Raw genomic sequence first — 24,797 nt, 5'->3', positions numbered from 1 at the left:
GCTTGGATTAAGGAACCATATAAACCTGTTTGATCATCAATCAACAACATGTTTTTCTGTTTCAGCCTAATAAGATGATCACATTTACAGATAACTGCAGTAATAACCAGTGTAGTACTTTTCACATCACCAAGAACTATTTTTGTATTTAACAACCGATTTGGTTCGGTTTATTTGGATATATACAGATGAAGCAGCTAAGGCTATTATGTCTTAACTGCATGGGTTCAAATGGTCGGTTTGCCTAATATATGCGAGTTTCCAGGAGGAAAAAATCCTGCCACCTCCATATGAGACTGGCTAACTCACCTTCAATTGGAAAGCCTTGAAAATGGTTCTTCACATCCTAGACAAGATTCAAACCATAGTCTTTCCAACCAAAGGACATCGTTTAAACTAACTGAGCTACAGAGATTCATTTAGCAATTGTAACAACAGTGGTGCAAGGTCTGCATTTTCTCTCAATGCTCAGTACACCACTGTCATTAAATTTGATAATTTTAATCTTAGCATGTACTGTAATAAGTTTATGCATCTTCTTCACTGGAAGCAACGGAACCCTACTTTGAATTTTATCTCACATTATTAACAATATTAAAATAAAATAATATCTATAAATGATTTATAATTCACAACAAAACACAATGATGTAGCAAGTAATACTGCAAATAAACAAAAAGTTCATGAATATTGTGCATAGGTTCATTCACAGCAGCATCATGTTGCTAAAACCGTTGTATGAGCAAATTCGAGAATGCATAAATGGACACTGGTGATAATTGAAAAGCATTGTGTGAATGGATCATCATAAAGTGAATCACCATAAGGCAGGGTATTACTGTACTGTGTGATGATATCTATAATTGGTATGCAGTGTTTGGTTGATTTGTTAGATTGTGTTTCATTTTAAATTCTGTTTCTTTATTCAGTGCTATGAGATAAAATGGTGGCAAGAGCAAGATCGTTAGGCTGGTGTGAAACAAATAATGTGAATGGCAGAATAGAATTTTTTGAGAATGGTACAGCACCATGGATGTAACATATATGTGGAGGAATATTGAGAATGTTTATGTGGAGAGGTTGAAGGTGAGTGAGTGTGCTTATGCAGGAAATGTGACATATGATGGACTAGGAGGCTTCTTTGAATCAGAGTAGAGAACATGGGCTAACAGAAAGTGATAGTGAGAAAGAGCATGTGTGTGTGCTAAGAAACTGTGCAAGACTGATGGCAAAAAAGAAAGTGCTGCTGACAATAAGAAAGTATGTGAGATTGACATTGAAAAACAATGTGCAAGTGTCAGTAAGAAAGTATATACAACTGACAGGAAGATATGAGAGTGAATGACAATGAGAAAGTGCTTCATGATTTCAAACCAGGGCTTGTGAAGATAAGAAAGTGATGAAGTGTGCACACAAAATGAGAAGAGAATAAAAGGTGGCCATACAAAATAGGTAATGATCCACGAGCAGAGTTTCAATTATTAGAGATGCACTGATTAGATACAAAAGGTTTGTTTTTGTAGAGGCAGAATAAGCATAGCAATTGAGGAACTGTATACGAGGAGGACATGAGCAAAAGAATGGATATGAGGTTGCTGAAGAGATTAAAAAAAAAAAAAAGATAACAGCATGAGAAGAAAGATGTGTTGTCCTGGTATGACAGTGATGGGCCAAGATGGCAGGCAAAGATCATGAATAGTATGTTAGCAGAGATGTGTGAGGAGAAAGGAGTGCAGTTTGGGATGAATGGAACTATAAGATTGACAGCCATATGTAAATGTTTTTCATATGAGTAATATGGAGAGGCTGTTGTGGGAGGTGTAATGACTGTAGAGAACAGAACCAAGGATGTTGGAAGCATAAGTGAACATGCCAGCAGGCAAGAAAGGAATGGGATCGCCAGGGATGTGGAGGAACATTTAGTCCAGAGAGTGTTGTGGGATGGGTGATGAGAACAGAGAATGGCTGGAGGAGAATAATGTGAAGAAATCACATCTAACAAATGGTACTGTCAGACTTGTTATAGACCCAGAAATGAATTATTATGTTTGCATACAAATTCCACAAGTATTTAATAATAAGAATTAAATTATTGTAATGATCCACTTCATTCACCTAAAAATTGTCAGAATAAGTGAGACGCTGTTGGATAAGGTTGACGCCTTGATAGGAAGGAGGAGTGGTATGTTGTTTTTGATTAGATATAAAAGATAAAAATCCGATTAATACAGAGGGGATTATAAAAATAGTAAAAGGAGATGGAGAGGCATCCATGTAAAGTTGTGGCAAAGAAGGGTGTGAGTAGATTTTTTGCATAGAGAATTATGGGTGAGTGGAATATATCACCAGAAAGTATTAATGATGGAAGTGATAAGAATTTTAAGATTGAGTAATGGTATAATTTTGGGTTTTCCGTTACTAGTTATGTTGCACTTTCTTCTTGCAGAGCATCTGATGCAAGCTATCAACAGTATGTACATTAATTTAAATATATGAAATATTCATATTTCACATGAATGTTTCATATTCAAGCAAGAGGCATTGCGTCTGCAAACCATTAACCAATAATGAATACACATGAAATGTGGCCATGAAATTTACTTAGTACAAAATGTTTACGTTAATTCCTACCAGCGAAATTTTATGTACAATAGGAAAGCGAAGTAATACCTTTTGGCAATTCTAGGATATCATACGCTTCCTGAGCACTCAGTCCCATTTTCACGAATGGTACAGCGACATTGAAGAAAGAAGCAAGGAAAATACAGAAAAAATTTTGTCATGCGTGTTCTGTTACGCGTTTTGATTTCGCATGCATTGTAATTTTGAGACTGCATATGCCATCTCGTAAGAACATATGTTTTAATGCAATGACATTCATTAAGACTCAGTTCACCAACCGCATCCTTCGCGCCCTCACTTTGCTAATTTATTTTTGTTAAAAAAAATTTTTTTTTTTTAAATCAGCTATTTTGTTTCATTTTTTATATCTTTTTGTCATCCACAATACAGATATTCCTCCTCATTTAATATCAATCCATATATTCGGAATATTCAGATTATTATTATTGGTATAAATGTAAGTTTCTGTAAGAAGTTTTCGGTATTGATAAGAAGTGTAATAAAAATAAGCAATTAAAACCCGACAAGTTTCTTGCGTCCTAAGACTTACATCATCAGGGGTAGTGGTGCACAAGTTTTTCACAACAAAAGCCTATTAACAATTAATTACACAATTAGATGTTTTTGATAACTTCACAACTGTTAAATATATTATTGATAAACCAGAATACAAATGGTAAATTCGTTACTGTATGCGTGTTGGAACATTACTAGTTGTTGCTATCACATTCTATGGTATCACGCGTGCTATATTCAAGGTCGTGGCAGTTAAATTTTTGATGAAAGCAGACCATACTTGATGTAAAATTAAGCCTTGATTTTTATCGCATTATGTAGGGATCCTAAGCATTTGCGACGCTTCCTTAAATTTTCTTGTAAAACAGTTACGATCAATATATGACATTTTTGTTTGTTGGCAGAGTACTTGATGGTCAGTAGTGGTTGTGTAGATTGGCAGACCTGGTTTATGCTCTCTTCTTCTTTCGACATCTTTTACGTGTATCTCTCCCGACCTTCCTGTCTGGCCTACATGCCACAAGCGCAATGAATTCTATAGGCACCTGATTTTTCATGAGTTGATGTGAATGTAGTCAGTGGCGTAGCTAGGGGGAGTATACGGAGGGGGGAGGACTGCTCCGGCCGACACTTTGAACCTTTTTGAACTTTTTACAATTAATTCTAAAATACAGTCTCGAGAACTCATTTCCAAATATTGTAATACTGCTGCGAATTTTCCTCACAATTGCTGTAAATGTTGTTAGTTGTGAGCAGGGCCGCGCCAACCCGAGGATGCAAGGGGTGCACCGCACCTAGGCGGCATTTTATGTAGCTAATATCTAATTTGGATTATACAATGCAGTATTAGGGGCGGCAGATAAAAGTTGGTACCCGAGCGACAAATACTCTTGGCGTGCCCCTGGTTGTGAGAGGAGTTTTTGTAAATAAAATTAATTAAGAATTACCTATATTACTATGAAATAGACTTTGCCAATGTCATCGACGATTTTGCTAACAGAAAAGCAAGAAAAAAAATAAAATTTTAGAATGTTCAAATTAAAGTTTTACTTCAAAAATAAACATAGTGTTTTAATTTATTTCCCTATACGTCGTTTTGACTTTTTGTAATATTTTTGGTATTAAGAGGAGCGGCAAACTCAGGGACCGACCCAGGCGGCAACAGCTCTAGCTACGCCACTGGACGTAGTAATCTTGATATTTTTTGTAAAGGCAAAAAGCCACTTTTATGTTGTACTCGCGGAGCGGGGCAGCCACTTTGTCTGTGATATTCTTGATGTAAGACAGCGTGATTGCATTCTTGAAATCTTGTTTAAAAAAGGAAGTTGCGGAGATATATTAAGAATTTTTCTGAACGACCTGAGTTCAAAACCCAAGACAATCAGATATGTTGTTTAATATTTATAATTGAAATAGGTCATCGCAAAGCTAACTTACATGAATGGAATCAATTATAGATATGTTGTAGTAATAGAAAAGCTTTTGTTTAATTCCTGTATTCTGCCAAAAATACATGATTCAACATTAAAACTATTACCCAAAAGGAAAGAGATTCCAAGATTTCCCTGTAAATGCTAGCCTGGTTGGCCGAGTGGTTAGCGTATCCGTTCTCCAGCGAAAAAAGGCTGCAGGTTCAAATCCTACCTCGGGCATGGATGTTTGTGATTGTCTGTGAAAATACTAATGGTGGTGATGGGGGGGGGGGGGGGTAAATGGCGTTGGTGTAGTTGCGGTTCATTGTAGTTGGTGGATTGAATGTCCTGAGACATAGTTGTAGAATTAGTACCCTTCCTAGATGAATCTTTGGACTCCTTGGAAGTGCCATGTAATAATAATAATAATAATAATAATAATAATAATAATAATGTAGCTGATGCGGTAAGTTTATTAGAAAGAAAGGATTAGCAAGATGGAATGTTGATGCTTTGCTTTCTCTTCACTTTAACATACCTATTAAGGATTTGTAGTTGTTTTTTTTTTAATTGACAAATAAATGGTGCTGTTCGACCAAATCATGAATCCAAAGTACTTACACACACAGGAAGAAATAGTCAACCACGAAATAAGAAAAATCGATAGGGTACACGTGGCATCACCAGATTCAACAGATATCCTATACAACAACATTAAACTAACACTGGCGAAAAAATATATAAGAAAGCTACAAAGAAAGTCAGAATTCGTTCAGGAACAACCCAAAGTCATTGGATAACACAAAACTTAATCCTAGAAATACACAGAAAGGAGGCTTTATGGAAACAATTAAAGCGATATCCAAATAACGCAGCTTTAAAAACTGAATATAAGATAACAAGGAATCGCCTTACAACACAAATAAAAAAAAAATTTTAAAATCAGCTAACGCCTTTTTTATTCCCGTATATGGGGAGTAGGCGAGGCAGTTTAGCCCTATCTAACTTTTGGAGACTGAGTGGGCAGTTCAATCTCCACTGGTACCAATCAGAGATATATGGCCCAAGGCTATCACTAATTAAGCGGTACACAGTGAAGAGAGACGGCTCAAATGTGCCGCCATCTCGTGGTCCCTAACCCTAACACAATATATTTAATGTCTGAAATAATGTGGGCTCTACGGTCGATTTTCTTGAGTTTACGGGACGAAAAACCCGAGTTTCCGGGAGGAAAAACCGCTTGCCCGTGCCAGAGATCGACTAACTCGGCAACCAGTCGAAAAAAGCTTAGAAAAATTTTTCCTCTAGTCACCGACTAGACTCGAAACCAAGTCTTCCTTCGTGCGGCCAAGCGCCGTGGAATGCAAACGCCACATCCATTGAGCTACACAGGCTTCTACAACACAAATAAGAAATGCAAAAATAAACTACTAGAGAGACAAATTAACCTCTGCACAAAACAACATGAAACAAACCTGATATCTGATCAACGAGATGCAGATTGTGCTCCCAATTCCATCGCCTCTGAAACCATAAAACACACTTTATGAAAGACAAAAAATCTATCCAATAACTAAGAAATGACTTTAACCAATACTTTGCAGACTCCATCCAAGAACTGCACAGAAATAGTCCTCCACTTCGACCACAATCAAAACAGACATTATGGTTCCCTGTCAACGGCCTGTGTAGCTCAGTGGAAGTGGCGCTTGCGTCCTCTGCGCTTGGTCACTCGAAGCCAGACTTAAGTTCAAGTCTAGTCGTGACTGGAGGAACTTTTTCTAATCCTTTCTTTGACCGATACCCGAGTTAGTCGATCTCTGGCACGGGCATGCGGGTTTTTCCTCCGGAAACTCGGGGTTTTCGTCCCTTAAACTCAAATAAATAGACCATAGTACCCACATTATTTCAGGCAGTAACATATCTTATTAGGGTTAGGTTCCAAGAGATGGCAGCACTTGTTTGCCAGCCTCTTCATCGGTGGCTGCTATAATTAGTGAAAGACATGGGCCAGCTATCTCCGATTGGCTACCGGTGGAGATTGAACTGCCCACTCAGTCTCCAAACGCTAGATAGAGTATAAAATTCTACGCCTACTCCTTATAAGGAAATTAAAGGAGTCAGCTGATTTATCTATTTATTATAATATAGTTACCAGCCATAAGAGAAGCAGGACTTCTCTCTGTAATATATCAAATCAAACCAAACAAAGCCCCAGGAATTGATGGTATAAGATCTAATGATAACAAGCAATATGCAACTACTTTAGTTCCTATTCTACTAAAATTAATAAATAAAATATATAAAACAGGACAGATACCAAGTATGATAGAGACAGCCATGATCACACCCATATACAAACATAGAAAAAGAAAGTTAAGTATAATTTCTGGGAAATTCCCATGCTACTCCTCTAAAACACTCTTAATATAATTAACGGCTATTTTAGCCTGTTTTTGTTTAGGAGTGTCCCTTATATTTAATACATTGGCTAACATAACTCAAAAGGGGTATATATATATATATATAATTTAGGACTTTACGGGCGAGTGTAGAAGGCAATTATGGCAGAATAAAAAATGTAAAAATTATTTACATACCTTGATTTTGGTTTAAAGGTGCCTTCTAAATATTTTTATTCTGCCATAATAGCCTTCTACACTCACCCGTAATGTCCTAAATTATATATATATACCCCTTTTGAGTTATGTTAGCCAATGTATTAAATATAAGGGACACTCCTAAAGAAAAACAGGCTAAAATAGCCGTTAATTATATTAATAGAAAAAGAAATTTAATCAGCAATTATCAACACTTCCAATTATCAATAAAATTATGAAGCAGGTCCTACTAAAGAAACTCACAGCATATACAGGGAACTTTCGTATTATCCCCAAAACACAATACGGTTTTCAGAAAATAAGGGAACAACATCTCTCTTGGAAGACTTTACAGACGTAATTAATACCGCCATAGGCAAAAACAAAATTGCCATGGTAGTGTTTATCAATTTAACTAAGACATTTGACACACTCACACATGAAACCTTATTAGAAAAGCTGAGACATGATGGAATAGATGGGCCTCTGCACAGGTGGTTTACAAACTACCTCCAAAATAGAAAGCATATTACACGTATCACCGAAGTAGAGAGCTACCAGTTACCTGTGGAGTGCAAGAGGGAGCCGTACTCTCCCCAACTCTATTCGACAATTATATACACGATATTAATCAGCTACCTCTCAAAGGAAAGATCTTCCAATACGCAGACGATACAGCTATAATATCCATCCATAATAATGCAAGTATAGTCCAAACAAATACACAGCATGACATAAATCTGCTCATAGACTGGCTCACCAAAAACTTCATACACCTAAACTCAGATAAGTCAAAATTAATGATATTCATAAATCCACTGACCCGACCAGTAGATAACAAATATATAACCATCCAACATCCACTCTCCAACATAAAAAACACACAGAATAGAAAAACCACTACAATCACTCAGGTTGAAACGATACGATACCTTGGAATTTACTTTGATGTAGATATGAACTGGAACAGCTAGATAAACCATTTACAAAACAAACTCCCAACTATAACTGGCAAACTCTACAGGTTAAAAGACATAGTTCCCACACACCTAAAAGTACTATGCCAAGATATACTAAGATACGCCATAACAACTTTATATACATTGCAATGTCAGAACACAAAATACTGACAGTAAAACACCTATGTCACTATGCAACTTTGCTAAAACATTGCCTCGATGCAAACTACAAAACAGTCAGAAATACATACCGTATAACAAGCCCTCAGACAACTAATTATATCACATATACCATAATCACTACAGAAAGGCTCCATGAAGCTTCTACATCCAACCCACACACTATCTTCACTGGGCATCTACAGATGCCATATGGTCACTCCGATGCTCGGTGATGTGCCACACCAGGCCTCGCCATGTAGTCCTGTTGTTTGCTTTTCTTGCGGTCTCCTCTCTGAAGATCAGACACTCCACACACGCCATCCATCCATCTCATTGATGGTCTACCCCTGCCTCTTTTTCCAGGAACTTTAACTTCTATTACTGTTCTGAGAAGTCCTCCCTCCATCCTTTCAATGTGTCCAAAATATTTTAACTTTCTTCTTTCAATATCCTTAAGGAGCCTTAACGTTCTATTGATCTTTTCTAACACCCATTCATTGTACGCCTTTCAGTATATGATATCCTCAACAGCCTTCTGTAACACATCTCAAAAGCATATATCCGTTTCTTATCTGACTTCTTTAGGTTCCAAGTCTCACATCCATAAGTCACTGTTGGAAAAACAACTGCATCCAAAATCCTCAACTTTGTTTCCATGGAGATAGATCCATCCTTCCAGATTTTAGACAGGTCTCTGACTGTTATTTTAGCCATTCCTAACCTTTTTCTGACGTCTTCTGAACAGCAATTTTTCACAATAAAAATGGATCCCATGTACTCAAACTTGCTGACTTCCTCTACATCCCAGACATGCTAAATAAATTACCTTTTGAATACAGGAACCTTACAAATTACAAAGCCGGATAAGAGCCTTAAAGATATACTATGAACAAGAAACGCGCCCTACACAACTTACAAACTGAAAGAAACATAGTATATTAGTTCAGACTTTCCAGTTCAGCAATGCGTCAAGACATTCCAAATTATCGCGTAAGTATATGTGCGTGTGTGAATTTCTAAGCCTACAGCTGTAGCGAAAATCAGACTTATCAAACATCAGCCTACTTCTCAACAGAGCAAACAAACCAATAAATAATAACTAACCGGTGTCATCCACAGATAAGCTTAATAATTAAGCTTAGAGGATGAAAGCTGAGAAACTACATCTCAACCAAGATCAACAACAAAGAATAAATATAAATATATATATATATATATATGTATATTATTTCTGGGAAAACTCCCATGTTACTCCTCATTATGAACTATTATAATTACAGCTATTTTGCCTGCTTCAGTTTAGGAGTACCCCTGTTTAAATGTCATTGGCTATTTACTCATGGGTTCTTAGGGCATTATGAGTGTAGATGTACTAAAAAGTATATGTAGCTTAAGGAATAGAAAATTGCACATACCTTTTTCTGGGTGTTGTGGCTTTTCCTCTGTCTGCGATGTCAAGAACTGCAGAGTGTGGGGGGGGGGGGGGTTGGCAGTTTGGTAGAATAAGTTAGAAAAATCCGGGTTTTTTTTTTTTTTTTTTTCCGTAATATATAGAAACATATACTTTTATATAGGGTGGGGAAAAAATGAAAGGGTTAATTTTTTAAAATAGGGAGGGGGAAGGGGAAAGGTAGTTGACGGGGTGTGGACCGTTTCGACTATTCGTGGTCATCATCGGAACATATTGGGAAAGTGGAAGCTATGTCAGGTCGGGTGGGTGCTTCAGAGGTGTTTGTGTTGTCTCCTATTGGTCGGGATTGTGACCTCAATTTAATGTTGTGAAGCTTCCAAACCTCGGAGATTATGTAGGGCCTGTGTACGTTGATCGAGTTCGCGTCACACTTTATAGCTATTGTTTCCGATATTCTGAGTATTGTTTCATTGTCTTGTCTGTCTATTATGATGGCCTTGTCTATCTGCGGGGTGTGTTTTTGTTCAAGGGCGTGAACAGCTATTTCCGTTTTTCCTGTGCTTTGTATACGATTTTTCTTTTTAATGTTGCGTTTTTTAGTGTTTAAATGTTCTGGAATAGGGATGTTACAGTCACGGAAGTGTTCTTGTAGTCTTGCCCATAAAGACCTGATGGTGGAACCTGTGTAGGTGATGTCACAGTCTTTTTGGCAGGGAAATTTGTAGACTACATTGTGCTGTTCAAATATTTCTTTTTGTGTGTGAGGTTTGGTGGATTTTAGGAGGTTTGCCAGTTTTTGGCTTGTGGTGAATACCAGTTTGTAGTCAGTATGTTTGAAGATGTATTTATAGGCTTTGTATGTGTTTTGGGTGTATGGTAGTTTGATAATTTTTTGTGTAGGGAAGTTCGTTTTGGTACTTGGGTTGTTTTGGCGGTTTTTTGCCGTCTTGTTTGCGTAGTTAATCAGTTGTGTAGGATAGTTGCGATTTAAGATCTGTGCTAGTTTTTTTATTTCAGCGTTTAGATTATTTTGATTGGTTGAAAATTTGTGAGCATTTATGAATTGTGATAAGATGACGGATTTTTTAACAGAATACGGATGGTATGAGTGAAAATGGAGGTAGTTTCCGATGTGTGAGGGTTTGTGGTATATTTTCGTGGCTATTTTGTTGTGTGTTCTGGTTAATGTCAAGTTTAAGAAGTTGATGGATTTGTTCTGTTCGGTTTCTGTGGTGAATTTTAACCTGTTGCTGTAGCTGTTTAGGGATGTTTTTAAGGTGGTGATGTGTGTGGGATTACCAATGCACAGAATATCGTCCACGTATCTGCCATAGAAGGTGATGCCGGGGGGAAGGGAAGGGTGGAGTAGAAGTGATTCTATATGTGCCAGGAATAATTCCGCTAGTTGTCCACTGATGTTTTGGCCCATGGGGAGTCCGAAGATTTGTATGTACATGTTGTTGTTGAACTTGAAGAAGTTTGCCGAGATTACTAGTTTTATTAAGTTAATAATGTCAATGGGCGTTAGTTTAGTACGAGAGTGTAGGGTGTGGTCTTCTGTGAGTAGTGTGTGTACGATGTCTAAAGTTCTGGGGACGTCCACGTTAGTGTATAAAGAGGCCGCATCTAAAGAAGTGAGGATGTCTTCTTGGGATAGGGTTAGGTCTTTTATTTTATTGAAAAGGTCGTCCGTGTTTTTTATCATGAAGTTTGACGTTGTGGTCAGTGGTTTGAGGAGTTTCGCTACGAATTTTGATAAAGGGGCTGTGGTGGTATTTTACCACCACACCTGATGGTTCCACCATCAGGTCTTTATGGGCAAGACTACAAGAACACTTCCGTGACTGTAACATCCCTATTCCAGAACATTTAAACACTAAAAAACGCAACATTAAAAAGAAAAATCGTATACAAAGCACAGGAAAAACGGAAATAGCTGTTCACGCCCTTGAACAAAAACACACCCCGCAGATAGACAAGGCCATCATAATAGACAGACAAGACAATGAAACAATACTCAGAATATCGGAAACAATAGCTATAAAGTGTGACGCGAACTCGATCAACGTACACAGGCCCTACATAATCTCCGAGGTTTGGAAGCTTCACAACATTAAATTGAGGTCACAATCCCGACCAATAGGAGACAACACAAACACCTCTGAAGCACCCACCCGACCTGACATAGCTTCCACTTTCCCAATATGTTCCGATGATGACCACGAATAGTCGAAACGGTCCACACCCCGTCAACTACCTTTCCCCTTCCCCCTCCCTATTTTAAAAAATTAACCCTTTCACTTTTTCCCCACCCTATATAAAAGTATATGTTTCTATATATTACGGAAAAAAAAAAAAAGAAAAAAAAAAAAAAAAAAAACCAGGGTTTTTCTAACTTATTCTACCAAACTGCCAACCCCCCCCACACTCTGCAGTTCTCGACATCGCAGACAGAGGAAAAGCCACAACACCCAGAAAAAGGTATGTGCAATTTTCTATTCCTTAAGCTACATATACCTTTTAGTACATCTACACTCATAATGCCCTAAGAACCCATGAGTAAATAGCCAATGACATTTAAACAGGGGTACTCTTAAACTGAAGCAGGCAAAATAGCTGTAATTATAATAGTTATATATATATATATATATATATATATATATATATATATATATATATATATATATATATATATATATATATATATATATATATATATATATATATATATATATATATATATATATATATATATATATATATATATATATATATATATATATATATATATATATATATATATATATATATATATATATATATGTATTTGCATGTAATATTATAAATATTATAACATTATATATTACATTTAAGTGCTGTATTGCAGTGCTTAAATACATTATATGAAATTCATTCATTTTTCATTCATCTTCAAGACCCACCTTTCCTAATTGGGTTGTGGAGCAGCAGCTGCAAGAGGAACTTCCAATGGTCATGATCCTCTGCCACAAAGTTCAGGTGTTCTGGTGAGACTCCCAAAAGTGGCCACCCAAGATTTTGGATATAATCTATCAAGCGAGACCTTGGCCTTCCACATGACTTCCCACCTCTGGCTTGGCAAAGAGGGGAGCCTCTCCTGTGGCATTCTGACCAGGTGCCCATACCAATGTAATTGTCATCCCTCAACACAGAGAAGCAGCGATTGAGTATTGAGCATTACCCGAATTGCAGAGCTTCTGACCCTGTCGAGTCTTGTCATCCCTGCAACCCCTCGAAGGAACCCCATTTCAGCCGCTTGGATTCATGTCTGCATTCTTTCAGTCATTACCCAACTCTCATGACCATAGGTGACGATGGGGACATACTCTGTTGAAGATGGCCAGTTTTGCCTTCTGGCTTAACTCCTGCTTCAATACTACCGAACAGCCAAGCTCCCACAATATTGAGCTTGCTAAGCCAATCCGAGTATATAGCTCTACGTTCCATTTTCCATCATTCGTGAATATGGACCCAAGGTATTTAACTTCTCCACCCGCCTCATTGGGACTCCACTTATATGTAGAGTGCACTAGGATGGTTATCGTGAAAACACAAATGTTTCAGTTTGGGCCACACTGATCTTCATTCTGGCTTCTGCACAAACAGCTACAAACCTACTCAGGTTCTGCTGGAGGTCATCTGTGGAAGGGATAAGCAGAACTAAGCCATCTGCAAAAAGTGCTACGTCCAATGCTACATCTTCCAATTCTGACACATTCACTGCCTCGGCTGTGCCTATCAATCCAGTCCATAAATATTATGAAAAGGAGGGGCGACAGAACACACTCTTGGCAGAGGCAAAACAGGGACTGTGAAAGGTTCAGACTTTATGCTGTTTATCCTGATACAAAACTCTGGGCATTCATACAGGGACTTGATGGCAGCTAATAGTTGGCCATCCACTCTATACTCCTACTCTATACTCTACACTCTATACTACTACTTGCCACAGCTTATAGCGAGGAATCCCGTCATATGCCTTCTCTAAGTCCACAAAACATATGTAGACATTCTTGGCATATTACCAAGATTTCTGAAAGACGCCTTAAAGTGAAGATTTGGTCAGTTGTGCTTCTACCAGGACGAAAGCCATATTGTTCTTCCTGGAACTTTGACTCAACCATGCTCTTGCACTTTCTTTCCAAACACATTGCATATACTTTCCCAGGCAGGCTGAGCAGAGAGAGATGCCACGATAGTTGCTGCAATCTCTCTCTCTGGTCTCCCTTCTTGAAGACTGGTATTATTATGCCTGTCTGCTATTGCTTTGGTGCTTGCCCAGATATCCAAGCAGCCTGACACACACTCGAGTCAGCCAGAGAACACCGTCTCGATTTAATGCTTTTAGCATTTCGAGCCGAATTTCATCATCACCAGCAGCCTTGCCCGAGTTTAGCAATTTTATTGCTAAATGGACCTCTTCTGCTGTCAGACTAGTCATCCCCCCCCCCCGATCTGCGCCTCTTGGATGTCCACAACTGCTGAGCCGCCTGGGTTAAGAAGTCCCTCAAACTATTCCCTCCATCTGTGGAGATTATCCTTCTCGGTTGTTCAAAGTGCACATCCGAGGCCTTAATTGCCCTTGCTGTGCACGGTTTCCTCTCTCGAAGGCGGCGGATGGGCTGCCAGAATACTTTGTTTGCATTTGTATAGGATGAATCTAATCTTTCCCCAAAGGATTCCCGAGCCTTCTGCTTTACTGTCTTTACTGCCTCAGCAGCAGTTTTTCGTGCCTCAGCATATCAGAAACACATCTTAGGTGACCTGACCTAAGTCATGTTAGGTAGGCCTCCTTTTTTGCCCTGATAGCTTTTGGACCTCTTGGTTTCACGAAGGTATAATTTTCTCACTGCTCGTCGCCACGCCGAGCCGTTTTCTGCCACAGCATGAGAGTGCAGACGCAGTGACAGCAGTTCTGAACAGCTCCCATTCCTCCTAAACATCTGCAGTATGCTTGGGAATCTCTTTGAACCTGGAGGAAATGTCACCTGCAAAATTCTTCCTCACAGCCTCATTTCCAATGCCTCTTATTTCATGTGGTATAGCTGCTTAGGCCTACTACCGTTGATGGTTACATCTGGTTTCTGAAGCCGTAGAGTGCAGACCACAAGGTGGTGGTCAGTTGACAGTTCTGCCCCTCTCCTCACACGAACGTCCAGCACTGAGGAAAATGGGTCTGCTGAGACTATAAAGAAGTCAATCAGAGACCTTTGTCCAAGTGTATCCCTGTACCAGGTATTCTTATGGATTTTTCGGTGAAGGTATTATTATGGACAAGCTGTTAGTACATTAGAAGTCCAATAATTTGAACCCATTCCAGTTAAGGTCAGAGTCTCCGTTCCTCCCAACCACACCCTTCCACTTCTGGTCGTTAAACGAATATTGTAAATATATATAACTCATTGTTAAGTGTATAAATGTTGTAAAAAAAACGCAATATTATTCAACCGCAGAAACAATAAATTACCAACTACAGTAACTATTATTAATACACTATACAGAAGAAGAAAAAATCTGTACAAATTTCGTTGTTATAAAAAAAAAAAAAAAAAAAAGTACTCAACCTGTTGTAAATATGTAATCACAATATGTAATCATAATTTTAATAATTAAAAAATGTAATCAATGTATGTATCATACGTAATCAACTGCACGTAATACATATAATGGAATGTATGTACGTATCATATGTAAGTATCATATGCAAGTATCACAAGTAATTTAAATATGTAATCACAATATGTAATCATAATTTTAATGGAAAAAAATTATTGTATGTATGTAATTTATCTGAGAAATAATAAAATGTTTAAAAATTATTATTATTATTATTATTATTATTACATGGGCACCTCCATGGAGTCCGAAGACTCATCGCAGGAGATTCAATCTATCCACATAATCGATCATACCTCTCCATGAACCCATTAACAGAAAAGCACTCATAACTGACTGACAACCCATTCCACTCATTCACAACTCTCCAAGCTAAAAATCTTATCCTCACACTCCTACTAACTACACCTTTATTCAACTTCCAGGGATGTCTCATTTGTTCTGGTCCCTCTAGCAACTTAAATGTTTCTTATATATCCCTTATTTTTCTCCAATCTACACATCCTCAATCTGTTCTCATAGGGAACATTCCACAGGCCACTCATCATCTTTGTCACTGGCTTCTGAATCCTCTCCACTGCTTACCCATCTCCAAGAAACCCAGTGGGACAGACTCGAGTACAGTAATCTAGATATGGGCATATAAGAGCTTATAAATAGGAATAACACTTTCTTATTTCTACAAGTTAATGTGTTCTTGGCTATTACACGTTGCCTTGCCTGAGAGTGTGGTTTCTGCAAGTAGTTTTAATTTGTTCAAGGCACGGTATGATGAGCTGCATGTGTGATAAAAGGATCTCCCAGATGACTCTTTGACTCCCATGCGGTCTTGGGGTAATAATCATAATAATAATTAACATATGGTAATGTGTTCTTCAATAGCAAAGTAATTTTATGGCTACCACAGCAATCTTAGCGATGTATCCTCTAAACTTAAACTCTCTATCTACCACCAAATTATTATTAATAGTAGTAGTAATAGTAGCATAAGCAATATTTGTAATAATATTTTTTATATGTTACCTAATTTACAGGGTGTTCGGGATAAATTTGACATATTTATAATTAATTATATTTTTCCGTAAGTTACATGTATTAACACACACTTCTCTTCATTTAAAAGTTTGGACCCTTCTTCATTCATATACAAGATGTCAGAAAGGATGGATAGCTGGAACCCACTTGTATCATGATGATTCGTGCCCGCCATCAAAATAAGGATATTACGACTGCTGCCCAATGCTCCCTGAATACAGTAAAAACAATCAGGCATGAACTAGAGACTTGCAATGGTGACTACGAGGATGTAGCAAGAAGAAAGATCCCTAGCAGACGATCTGATTGCGTTCGTACAGCAGAATTCCTCGCAAATCTGCAGGAACAGGTGTTGAAGAACCCTGGCATTGGAATTCGGGCTTTGTTCGTGGAGTTGCTAACTGTAGTCAAGCCCTGGATAACAAGGGTAGCCAATGGTAGGCCGTATGTATGGCAGCAGGATTCGGCCCCTTGCCACACCTCTGGGAAAAGTCAAAAATGGTTGTCTGAAAATTTCTACGACTTCACCAGTCCAAATGTTTGGCCTCCAAACTCCCCAGACCTTAACCCCATGGATTATTTTGTATGGGGCGCAGTTGAAAAAGACACCAATCGCACTTCCAGTAATACAAAAGCCCAGTTAATGGATAAAATTAAAACAGTTTTTGCGGCCCTTCCCAGGGAGACTGTAGCATCAGCTTGTTCGAGGTTCCGAAGCAGAATTGAAGCTGTGATCGATGCTAATGGTGGTTATTTTGAGTAAATCTTGTTGATAGTATTGTAATTAACTCTGCCTGTAATGTTTTTTTTGTCAATTCATTAAATTTAATAGATACAAAGAAGATTTTCTTTTTCCTTACGAAACTGTCAAATTTATCCCGAACACCCTGTATATGGTTAAGAAACAGTAAATATTCCTTAGAAGATCTGAATAAGCTGCTACATTAAAATGGACACTAATGTATCTTAAAGAAGGGAACAGTATGCCAACCGACATGAACACAAGTTCATGTCGGTTGGCATACTACCACATGAACACTAGTTACATACGACATGAACACTAGTTACCCAGGAATAAGACAGATGCAGCATTCTAAACTCGATAAGTGAATGGAAACATGTGACTGGCAAACAAAAGAACTCTCTCTTGTCCATATCAACATCACTAGCATAAAAATACTGGTTTACCCTTCAATCTTATCTGAAAGAAGATATTTTAGTATTAACTGAGTATCCACAACAAACGAAGAGGCAATGACTTACCAAATACCAAGCTACCAACAATATAAACACTGTAGACAACTAAACAAGACAGTGGAATAATAATATTTAACAAACATAAATTAGAATATGCAGAAAATATATGCATCAAAGTAAAAAATATCAAACAAGAGAACTCCTTGATATTAAGCGCTGTCTACAGACCAACCGATTTCTTCAAGAATTAAACAGATGGCTTTCTAAAGATGCCTCAGAATACCTGAGGCATCTTTAGAAAGACAATAATAGGTGGCACAAATATATACATTATGAACATAAATAAATTATGATTATAAACATTATGAGCCTTGACCTCCTATCAGATTACAAATTAACCCTTTCTGTACAGTCATAAAAGAGAAGAAACTTACTTTTAATAAAATATATAACAAAGCAATTCCCTCAAGGGCTCACTTTACGAGAGTGGCGATCCCGAGGTACTTGATGCTGGATCATGCTTATTTCATGCAATCTATATCTGTTATATTATCTGTAGATTGGTCCTTACTCTTCTCCCCCCCATCTTTCCTATTTTACTTTTCTGCATATCTTTCAGTTTATTTAGCCTTATACTTAGTAGGCTAACAAACACAGAAGAAGGCAAAGGCAAACCACTTCTGTATATATTTTACCAAGAAAATCTTATGAGAAGAGATTTAAGTTACTGTGATATAGTTCTGGGAGATGGGACGCCCAGGACGGAAGGCACCGAAATGGCTGCTGGGGAAGAGCAGAGAGGAACTTCCAGTGAAGTTAACAAGAATGATGAAGCTAGATCAAAGTCTTCTGTAAGTTCAACTTCAGTTAGAGTTAATCTTTACTGATTTACATAAAATAGGAACATGGAATGAAGAGACATGTATCAAGGAAAACTGGAACTGGTGAAGAAAGAAACGAGAACTCAGTCAAGATGTTAGGAATCAGTGAAATGAGATGGACAGGAATGGGCCACTTTGATATCAATGATTTAATGATGTATTACTTTGAATATGAAAGCCTTCGAAGAAATGGAGCAGCATTCATAGTAAGAAGAGAATACAGAAAATACCTTTTAAGTTACAACCCATTGTCTCATAGAATAATTCTAATCAGAATAGAGGCTTACTCAGTGAATGTTACATACATACAGGTGATGCACCCGCTACAGATTCAAGTAAAGATGAGGTAGAAGAATTTCATAGCAGCCTACAACAAGCAGTGTACAGTACTGATAAAACAGACTTTCTTTTGATAGGCGATTGGAATGCAAAATTGAATGAAAAAAGAACGACGCATCACTGGAAATTTTGGTTTAGGACTGAGAAATGAAGCATGAGAAAGGATGTTGGAGTTCTGTGTTGAGAGCAGTTGCTTTATTGCAAACACTTGCTTCCGACAACATGGATTGGGTAACATTTCACCTAATGGAGAATACAGAAATCAGATAGATTGTTGCCAGCAGTAGGTGGAGGAGTACTATTGAAGCAGCTAAAACACTACCTGGCGCAGACTGTCCGACAGATCATGAATTATTATTATTATCCAAGACCCCCATGGAGTCAAAGACTGATCTGTGAAATTAAAGGCTAAGAAGAAACAAAAGAACAGTATCAGATTTGATTTAGATCCTATAAATAAAGCATTTAAAGTAGAAGTCGGTAAGAAATTAAAGAGATTGGAGAAGACAGGAAGAAAATTAGAAGACCTGTAGGAAGAAACAAAATCTATAATCATAGAAGCAGCTAAAATACTTTCAATAAAGCAACAAGAAAGAAAGTTTGTCAATGGTTATCAGAAGAAGCTATTCAAATTGCAGAGGTAAAAAGAAAAATGAAACTTCAGAGAAACAAAGAAAGGATTAGACAACTGAGTGCAGATTTCGAAAGACAGGCTAGAAAAGATAAGGAAAAACAACAAAAGGTGCAAGGAAATCCAAGAAAGCAATATTATCGGTAGATCAAGAGAAAACAGTAAAAAATAATTCAGGTAAATTTCTGAAGGAAAACGAGGCAGTGAGGGAAAAAAAAGATGGAAAGAGTATGTAGAGGATTTGTAAAAGAAATATAATACTATTGAAAGGGAATTTGAAAGGAGAAAATTTGTTGAGGAATTCATGATAATGAAAAATTAAGTGACATCAGCAATGGAACAGGTGCCAAAAGGAAAAGCTCCAGGAACTGATGGTGTGTCAGTGAATTTATGGAGAGCAGCTAGGGATGAGGCACAGAATATATTGACAGAAATTTGTCAACAGGTTTGGAAGAAAATATACTGGCCTAGAGATTGGAAAACATCAGTATTCATCCCAGTCATCCCCCCCCCCCAAAAGCAAATGCTAAGATATTGTAATAATCATAGAACCATCGCTTTATTTTTACATGCAAGTAAAGTTATGCTGAAAGTAATTCAACAAAGGTTGGATTAATATGTGAGTACAGAAATTCCACAACACAGGTAGGCTTTAGGAGAGTTAGAGGAACTAGACTAAATGGCAAACATGAGAGGGATTATGGAAAGAACAAGAGAATTTCAGAAGGAATTATTCATCTGTTTTATCGATTATAAGAAATTTGATTGTGTGGATCACAACAGACTGTGGTCAATGGGAATACCTGAACATCTAATTCTGTTGATAAGAGAACTGTATAACAACCAAGAAGCTTCAGTAAAAAGAGTTTTTTGGAGAAAGAGAAACAGACAGTGTTCAAGTGGAAAAAGGGGTGCTGTGGGGCTGTGGGGCTGTATACTGTCGCCCTGCCTTTTAAATATTTATAGTGATTATATTATGAAAATGGCTGTATTTAAGATTGGTTGCAGGAAAATAAATAATTTAAGATATGCAGATGATACAACCCTCATAGCAGAAACTAAGGAAGATCTGCAGCGGTTGAGTGTATTGGTTAAGACAGAAAGTAAAAATCCGGGCTTAATTTAAACATCAGCAAAACAAAAGTGATGGCTTCTGGCAATTTAAATGAATTTATAACATAAATTCATTAAAAATAAAAATCATTGAAAGTTATGATTTACTGGGGGTCCAGGTTCATAAATGATGATAAATGTGAAGATGAAATTAAAAGAAGAACAGTCATGGGAAAAAACCGATTTTAAACCTAATAAAAATTACGAGAGATAGAGCTGTGAGTAAAGCCATGAAAGTTAGAATTGTCAAAGCAATGGCATTTCCAGTGATGATGTAAGAATATTATTATTATTATTATTATTATTATTATTATTATTATTATTATTATTATTATTATTATTATTATTATTATTACGGGAAACTCCAGGGAGTCATTAGACTCATCGAGGGAGGCCCCAAATCATATTCATCACAACTATTTGACATTCATACAGTATCTATCATACCTCGCCTTAAACTCATTCACTGTCACAGCATCCACCACAGACTCAGGGAGCGCATTCCACTCATTCACTACTCTAAAAGTAAAGAACCCAGCTCTAACACCTTTACTCTAACACCACACTTTTGCCCAGTTTCCATGGATGTCCCCTAGTCCTCCCACAACCAGCCCTGTTCTCAAAAATATCTTCTGAATTAATTTTATAGAAACCCTTCAGTAATTTGAATGTCTCAATCATATCTCCCCTTCTCCGCCTATCAACCAATTTTTGCAACCCACAAATCCTCAACCTGTTCTCATACGGTTCATTCCACAGACCTGCTATCATCTTGGTCACTCGCCTCTGGATCCTCTCCACCTCCTCCCCATCAAGAAGAAACCTAGGTGACCAAATCTGAGCACAGTAGTCTAGATGGGGTCTTATCAAGGCTCGATACAGAGGAACAATAACCTGCTTGTCTCTGCTTGTCAACGTATTCTTCAGCAACCAAGTGATTTGATGAGCCGTTTTGGTCACTTTTGCAATGTGTTCCCTAAATTTCAATTCCTTATCTACCAACACTCCTAAGTCTCGTGCCTCATCAATTTCCTGGAGCACGGTTCCACCAATGCAGTAAACTGCCGCCAATCTTTTCACCCCAAAATGCATAACCTTACATTTTGCCACATTAAACTGACATCCATTCTCCTTAGCCCAGACCTCCAATCTATCCAAATCCAAATCATCCTGCAAAATTTTGACGTCATCTGCATTCACTATTGCCCTACCCAACTTCGCATCATCCGCAAACAAATGAACTGTTCCTCTCAGATCATTTCCTATATCATTTATGAACAAATTAAACAGCAGTGGTCCAAGAACAGATCCTTGTGGCACACCACTAGTCACAGGCCGTCTTGTGGGCTCTACTCCCGAGTAAACCACTCTCTGATATCTCTCCGTCAACCACCCTCCTATCCATCTCACCAACCCTATGTCCATTCCCATATGCTGCAATTTACTGATTAGAATTCCATGTGGAATCCTGTCAAAGGCCTTGGCAAGGTCCAGTAGAATCACTGTAAACCCATTACCCTTATCCAGTTCAGCCGTCACTGTGTTATAATACGTGAGCAATTACTGAGGCATGACCTACCCTTCACAAAACCATGCTGTCCCCGATATGAAAGGTAGATTATTAAGAAGAAAGAAAGCGAATGGATTCATTTGAATTATGGATGTGGAGGAGACTATTAGAATCTCATTGGCTGCAGGAATGACCAAGAGAAGTTTTTAGAGAATATAATGATAGAATACACCTTGGAGGTGATGATGGCTAAACAGAAGTTGATGTATTTTGGACATCTTATGCGAGCTGATGAATCGTTTGAAAAGGCAGTTATCTTGGGAAAGATTAATGGAATGAGAAGAAGAAGAAGAATGTCACAAATGAGCTGGATGGACAACAAAAGAACTTACAAACTTGAAGTTGCAATATTTGAAAGAAAGGATAAGAGACCGAGTAAGATGGAGAGCCTTTGTTCACAAGATCACCGAGTGTCGAAAACGACTGGATGGCACATAACAACATTAACCAAGCAATAACAAAAATAAAAATACGCTCCCAAACCAAACGGAATGCATGGATAACAAAAACCATATTAATAAATCCACTAAGAAAAGATGCTTTATGAAAACAACTTAAGAAGTTGCATAACAATACAGTTTTACAAGCTGAATGCAAAAGAAAACGGAATTACTCAACAACAACACAGATTGGAATCGTAAAACGAAACTATTATAGAAACAAATTAACAACAGCTCGGAGCGGGAACATACAGGAAATCTCGCACCTGATCAATGAAACGTTAAACAATACACACAAAAACCACTGCCTCTGAATCGATAAAACACAGCTTTGCTGGCTAGCCCGAGCAGTAGACTTTTATCAACACTTTGTGAACTTTGTTCAAAGCTATAGGAAACATTCTCCCCTCACAAAAAGAAGTACTCTTCATAAGGCCACAGGCAATCCAGTCAATGCGGTTCCCAACAGTAACAAAGTAGGAACTGTTACTTGCATTTCATCGAATTAACCCTAACAAAGGACCAGAAATAAAGAGAATCAGACCAAAAGATATCACAAGACCCTCAACTAACTGTTAAATAAAACTCTTCGAAACGGACCACATACCTGAAACACTAAAGACTGTGTTATTCACTCCCATACATAAACAAGGAAAAAGAAACATCATAAGTAACCACATTGTCGCTAATCAGCAAAATCATGGAGCGCAGTGTGCGTCGTAAACTCTCCAAATACATAGAAAAATTACACATGAGTCCAAAAAAAAAAACACAATATGATTTTCAAAAAAAAAAAAAAAAATTAAGATACAACAACTCCTAGATGTCACGGATCTAATAAAACGCTGCACTAGATAAAAACAGTATAGTATTAGTTGTTTTTATTGACCTAACAAAATCGTTTGACACACTAACACACAAAACCCCTTGTTGAGCAAACTTACACATATCGGAATCGTAGGATGTCTACTCTTGTGGTTCAAAGCATACACTGAAAACAGAAAGGACATCACACGTGTAGGATCAGCGCACAGCAAAGTGCTACCGGAAATCTGGGGAGTACTACAATGAGCTGTTTTTCTCCCATTCTGTTTAACATATGAACACAAGACATTAACAAACTTTCCCTAAAAAAGTAATGTATTCCAAAATTCAGACGATATGGCCATAGTATTCATTCGCAACAATGCAAATGCAACATACATAAATATGTAACACAACATCAATCTGATGACCAACTGACTAACTGAAAACAGCATCTATATAAACCTTTAAAAAATGAATATCATTAACAAAGCGAATGATATTCAAAAATCCCCCAAACCGATCCATAGGAACTAAATGTCTCATTATCCGATTTGCATCCTATTATACAAAAAGCACTACTCCGAAATTCACAACCATCACACAGGTGAATAGAGCACGTTATCTCGCACTTCACTTCGATGCTGATCAAAGATGGAATAGCCATGCAAATTATCCATGCGTCAAATTCAGGATAATAGCAAGCAATCATTATCGATTAAAAGACATTGCTCCGACATACATAAAAATGCTAATCTATAAGGCATTGTGTGAAAACACTTTAAGATACTCAATTGCATCATACGCATTCTGCACAGACTACAAATTAACAGTTACAGTCGTTGGAAAAAATAGTAAATCCTACATTATTCACTCCCATACATTTGATATTTTGAGAACAAAGAGAATCCACAGTCATACGGATTGCAATGACAATACAAAATATTCAAGGTAAAACACTTATTCCACTATACACTAATGCTAAAACACTACCTCAGTCCAATCTAAAGCATAACCAGGATAACATTTCATATAACAAGACTACAGTCAAGAAAGCACATAACATAAAAGTATAATAATTACAACGGAAGAGTCAAACGAAGCTTCTGTGTGTATTAAATGATTAACAAACTGCCATTTGAGCCTGGGCATAAGTATGGCTTTGTCTCGAATGGCGGTTTGTTGCTCATTTAAGATATACAGAAATTTCGTTTGGCTCTTCCGTAGTGATTATTATATTTCTATGTTATGTAGTTTCTTGACTGTAGTCTCCAGCTAGGGGTCCCGAAAAAGTAGGGCCAACATAAGAGGCCTAAAACATGAGGGTGGGGGGCGGAGCACTCAAGCACCTCGGGTCACACGCGCAACGTAAAAAGTGTAAGTATGGCCCTGATTCGAGAAGAGATACCTAGGACCTGCAGAGAGCTGAAAACCGGAGCGATATAGATAA

General features: G+C 37.6%; 1 protein-coding gene across 2 annotated transcripts in view; it reads right to left on the bottom strand.

The window, feature by feature from the left end:
- Nucleotides 1-2,895, bottom strand: part of LOC150099770 (dnaJ homolog subfamily C member 5B-like) — a 99,354-nt gene extending 96,459 nt beyond the window's left edge. For both annotated transcript variants that reach the window (XM_090403417.1, XM_090403418.1), the window contains exon 1: nucleotides 2,671-2,895. In XM_090403417.1, the coding sequence (XP_090259543.1) occupies nucleotides 2,671-2,719 (49 nt within the window). In that variant the 5' untranslated portion in view covers nucleotides 2,720-2,895. The remainder of the gene's footprint in view (nucleotides 1-2,670) is intronic.
- Nucleotides 2,896-24,797: the final 21,902 nt, after the last annotated feature.

This window comes from Typopeltis vanoorti, chromosome 14, assembly GCF_054136105.1.
Source record: "Typopeltis vanoorti isolate ZY-2024b chromosome 14, IOZ_Tvanoo_1.0, whole genome shotgun sequence".
Taxonomy (NCBI): Eukaryota; Metazoa; Arthropoda; class Arachnida; order Uropygi; family Thelyphonidae; genus Typopeltis; species Typopeltis vanoorti.
Note: the sequence above shows the minus strand (reverse complement) of the source record. Positions and strands in the feature narration are given on the sequence as shown.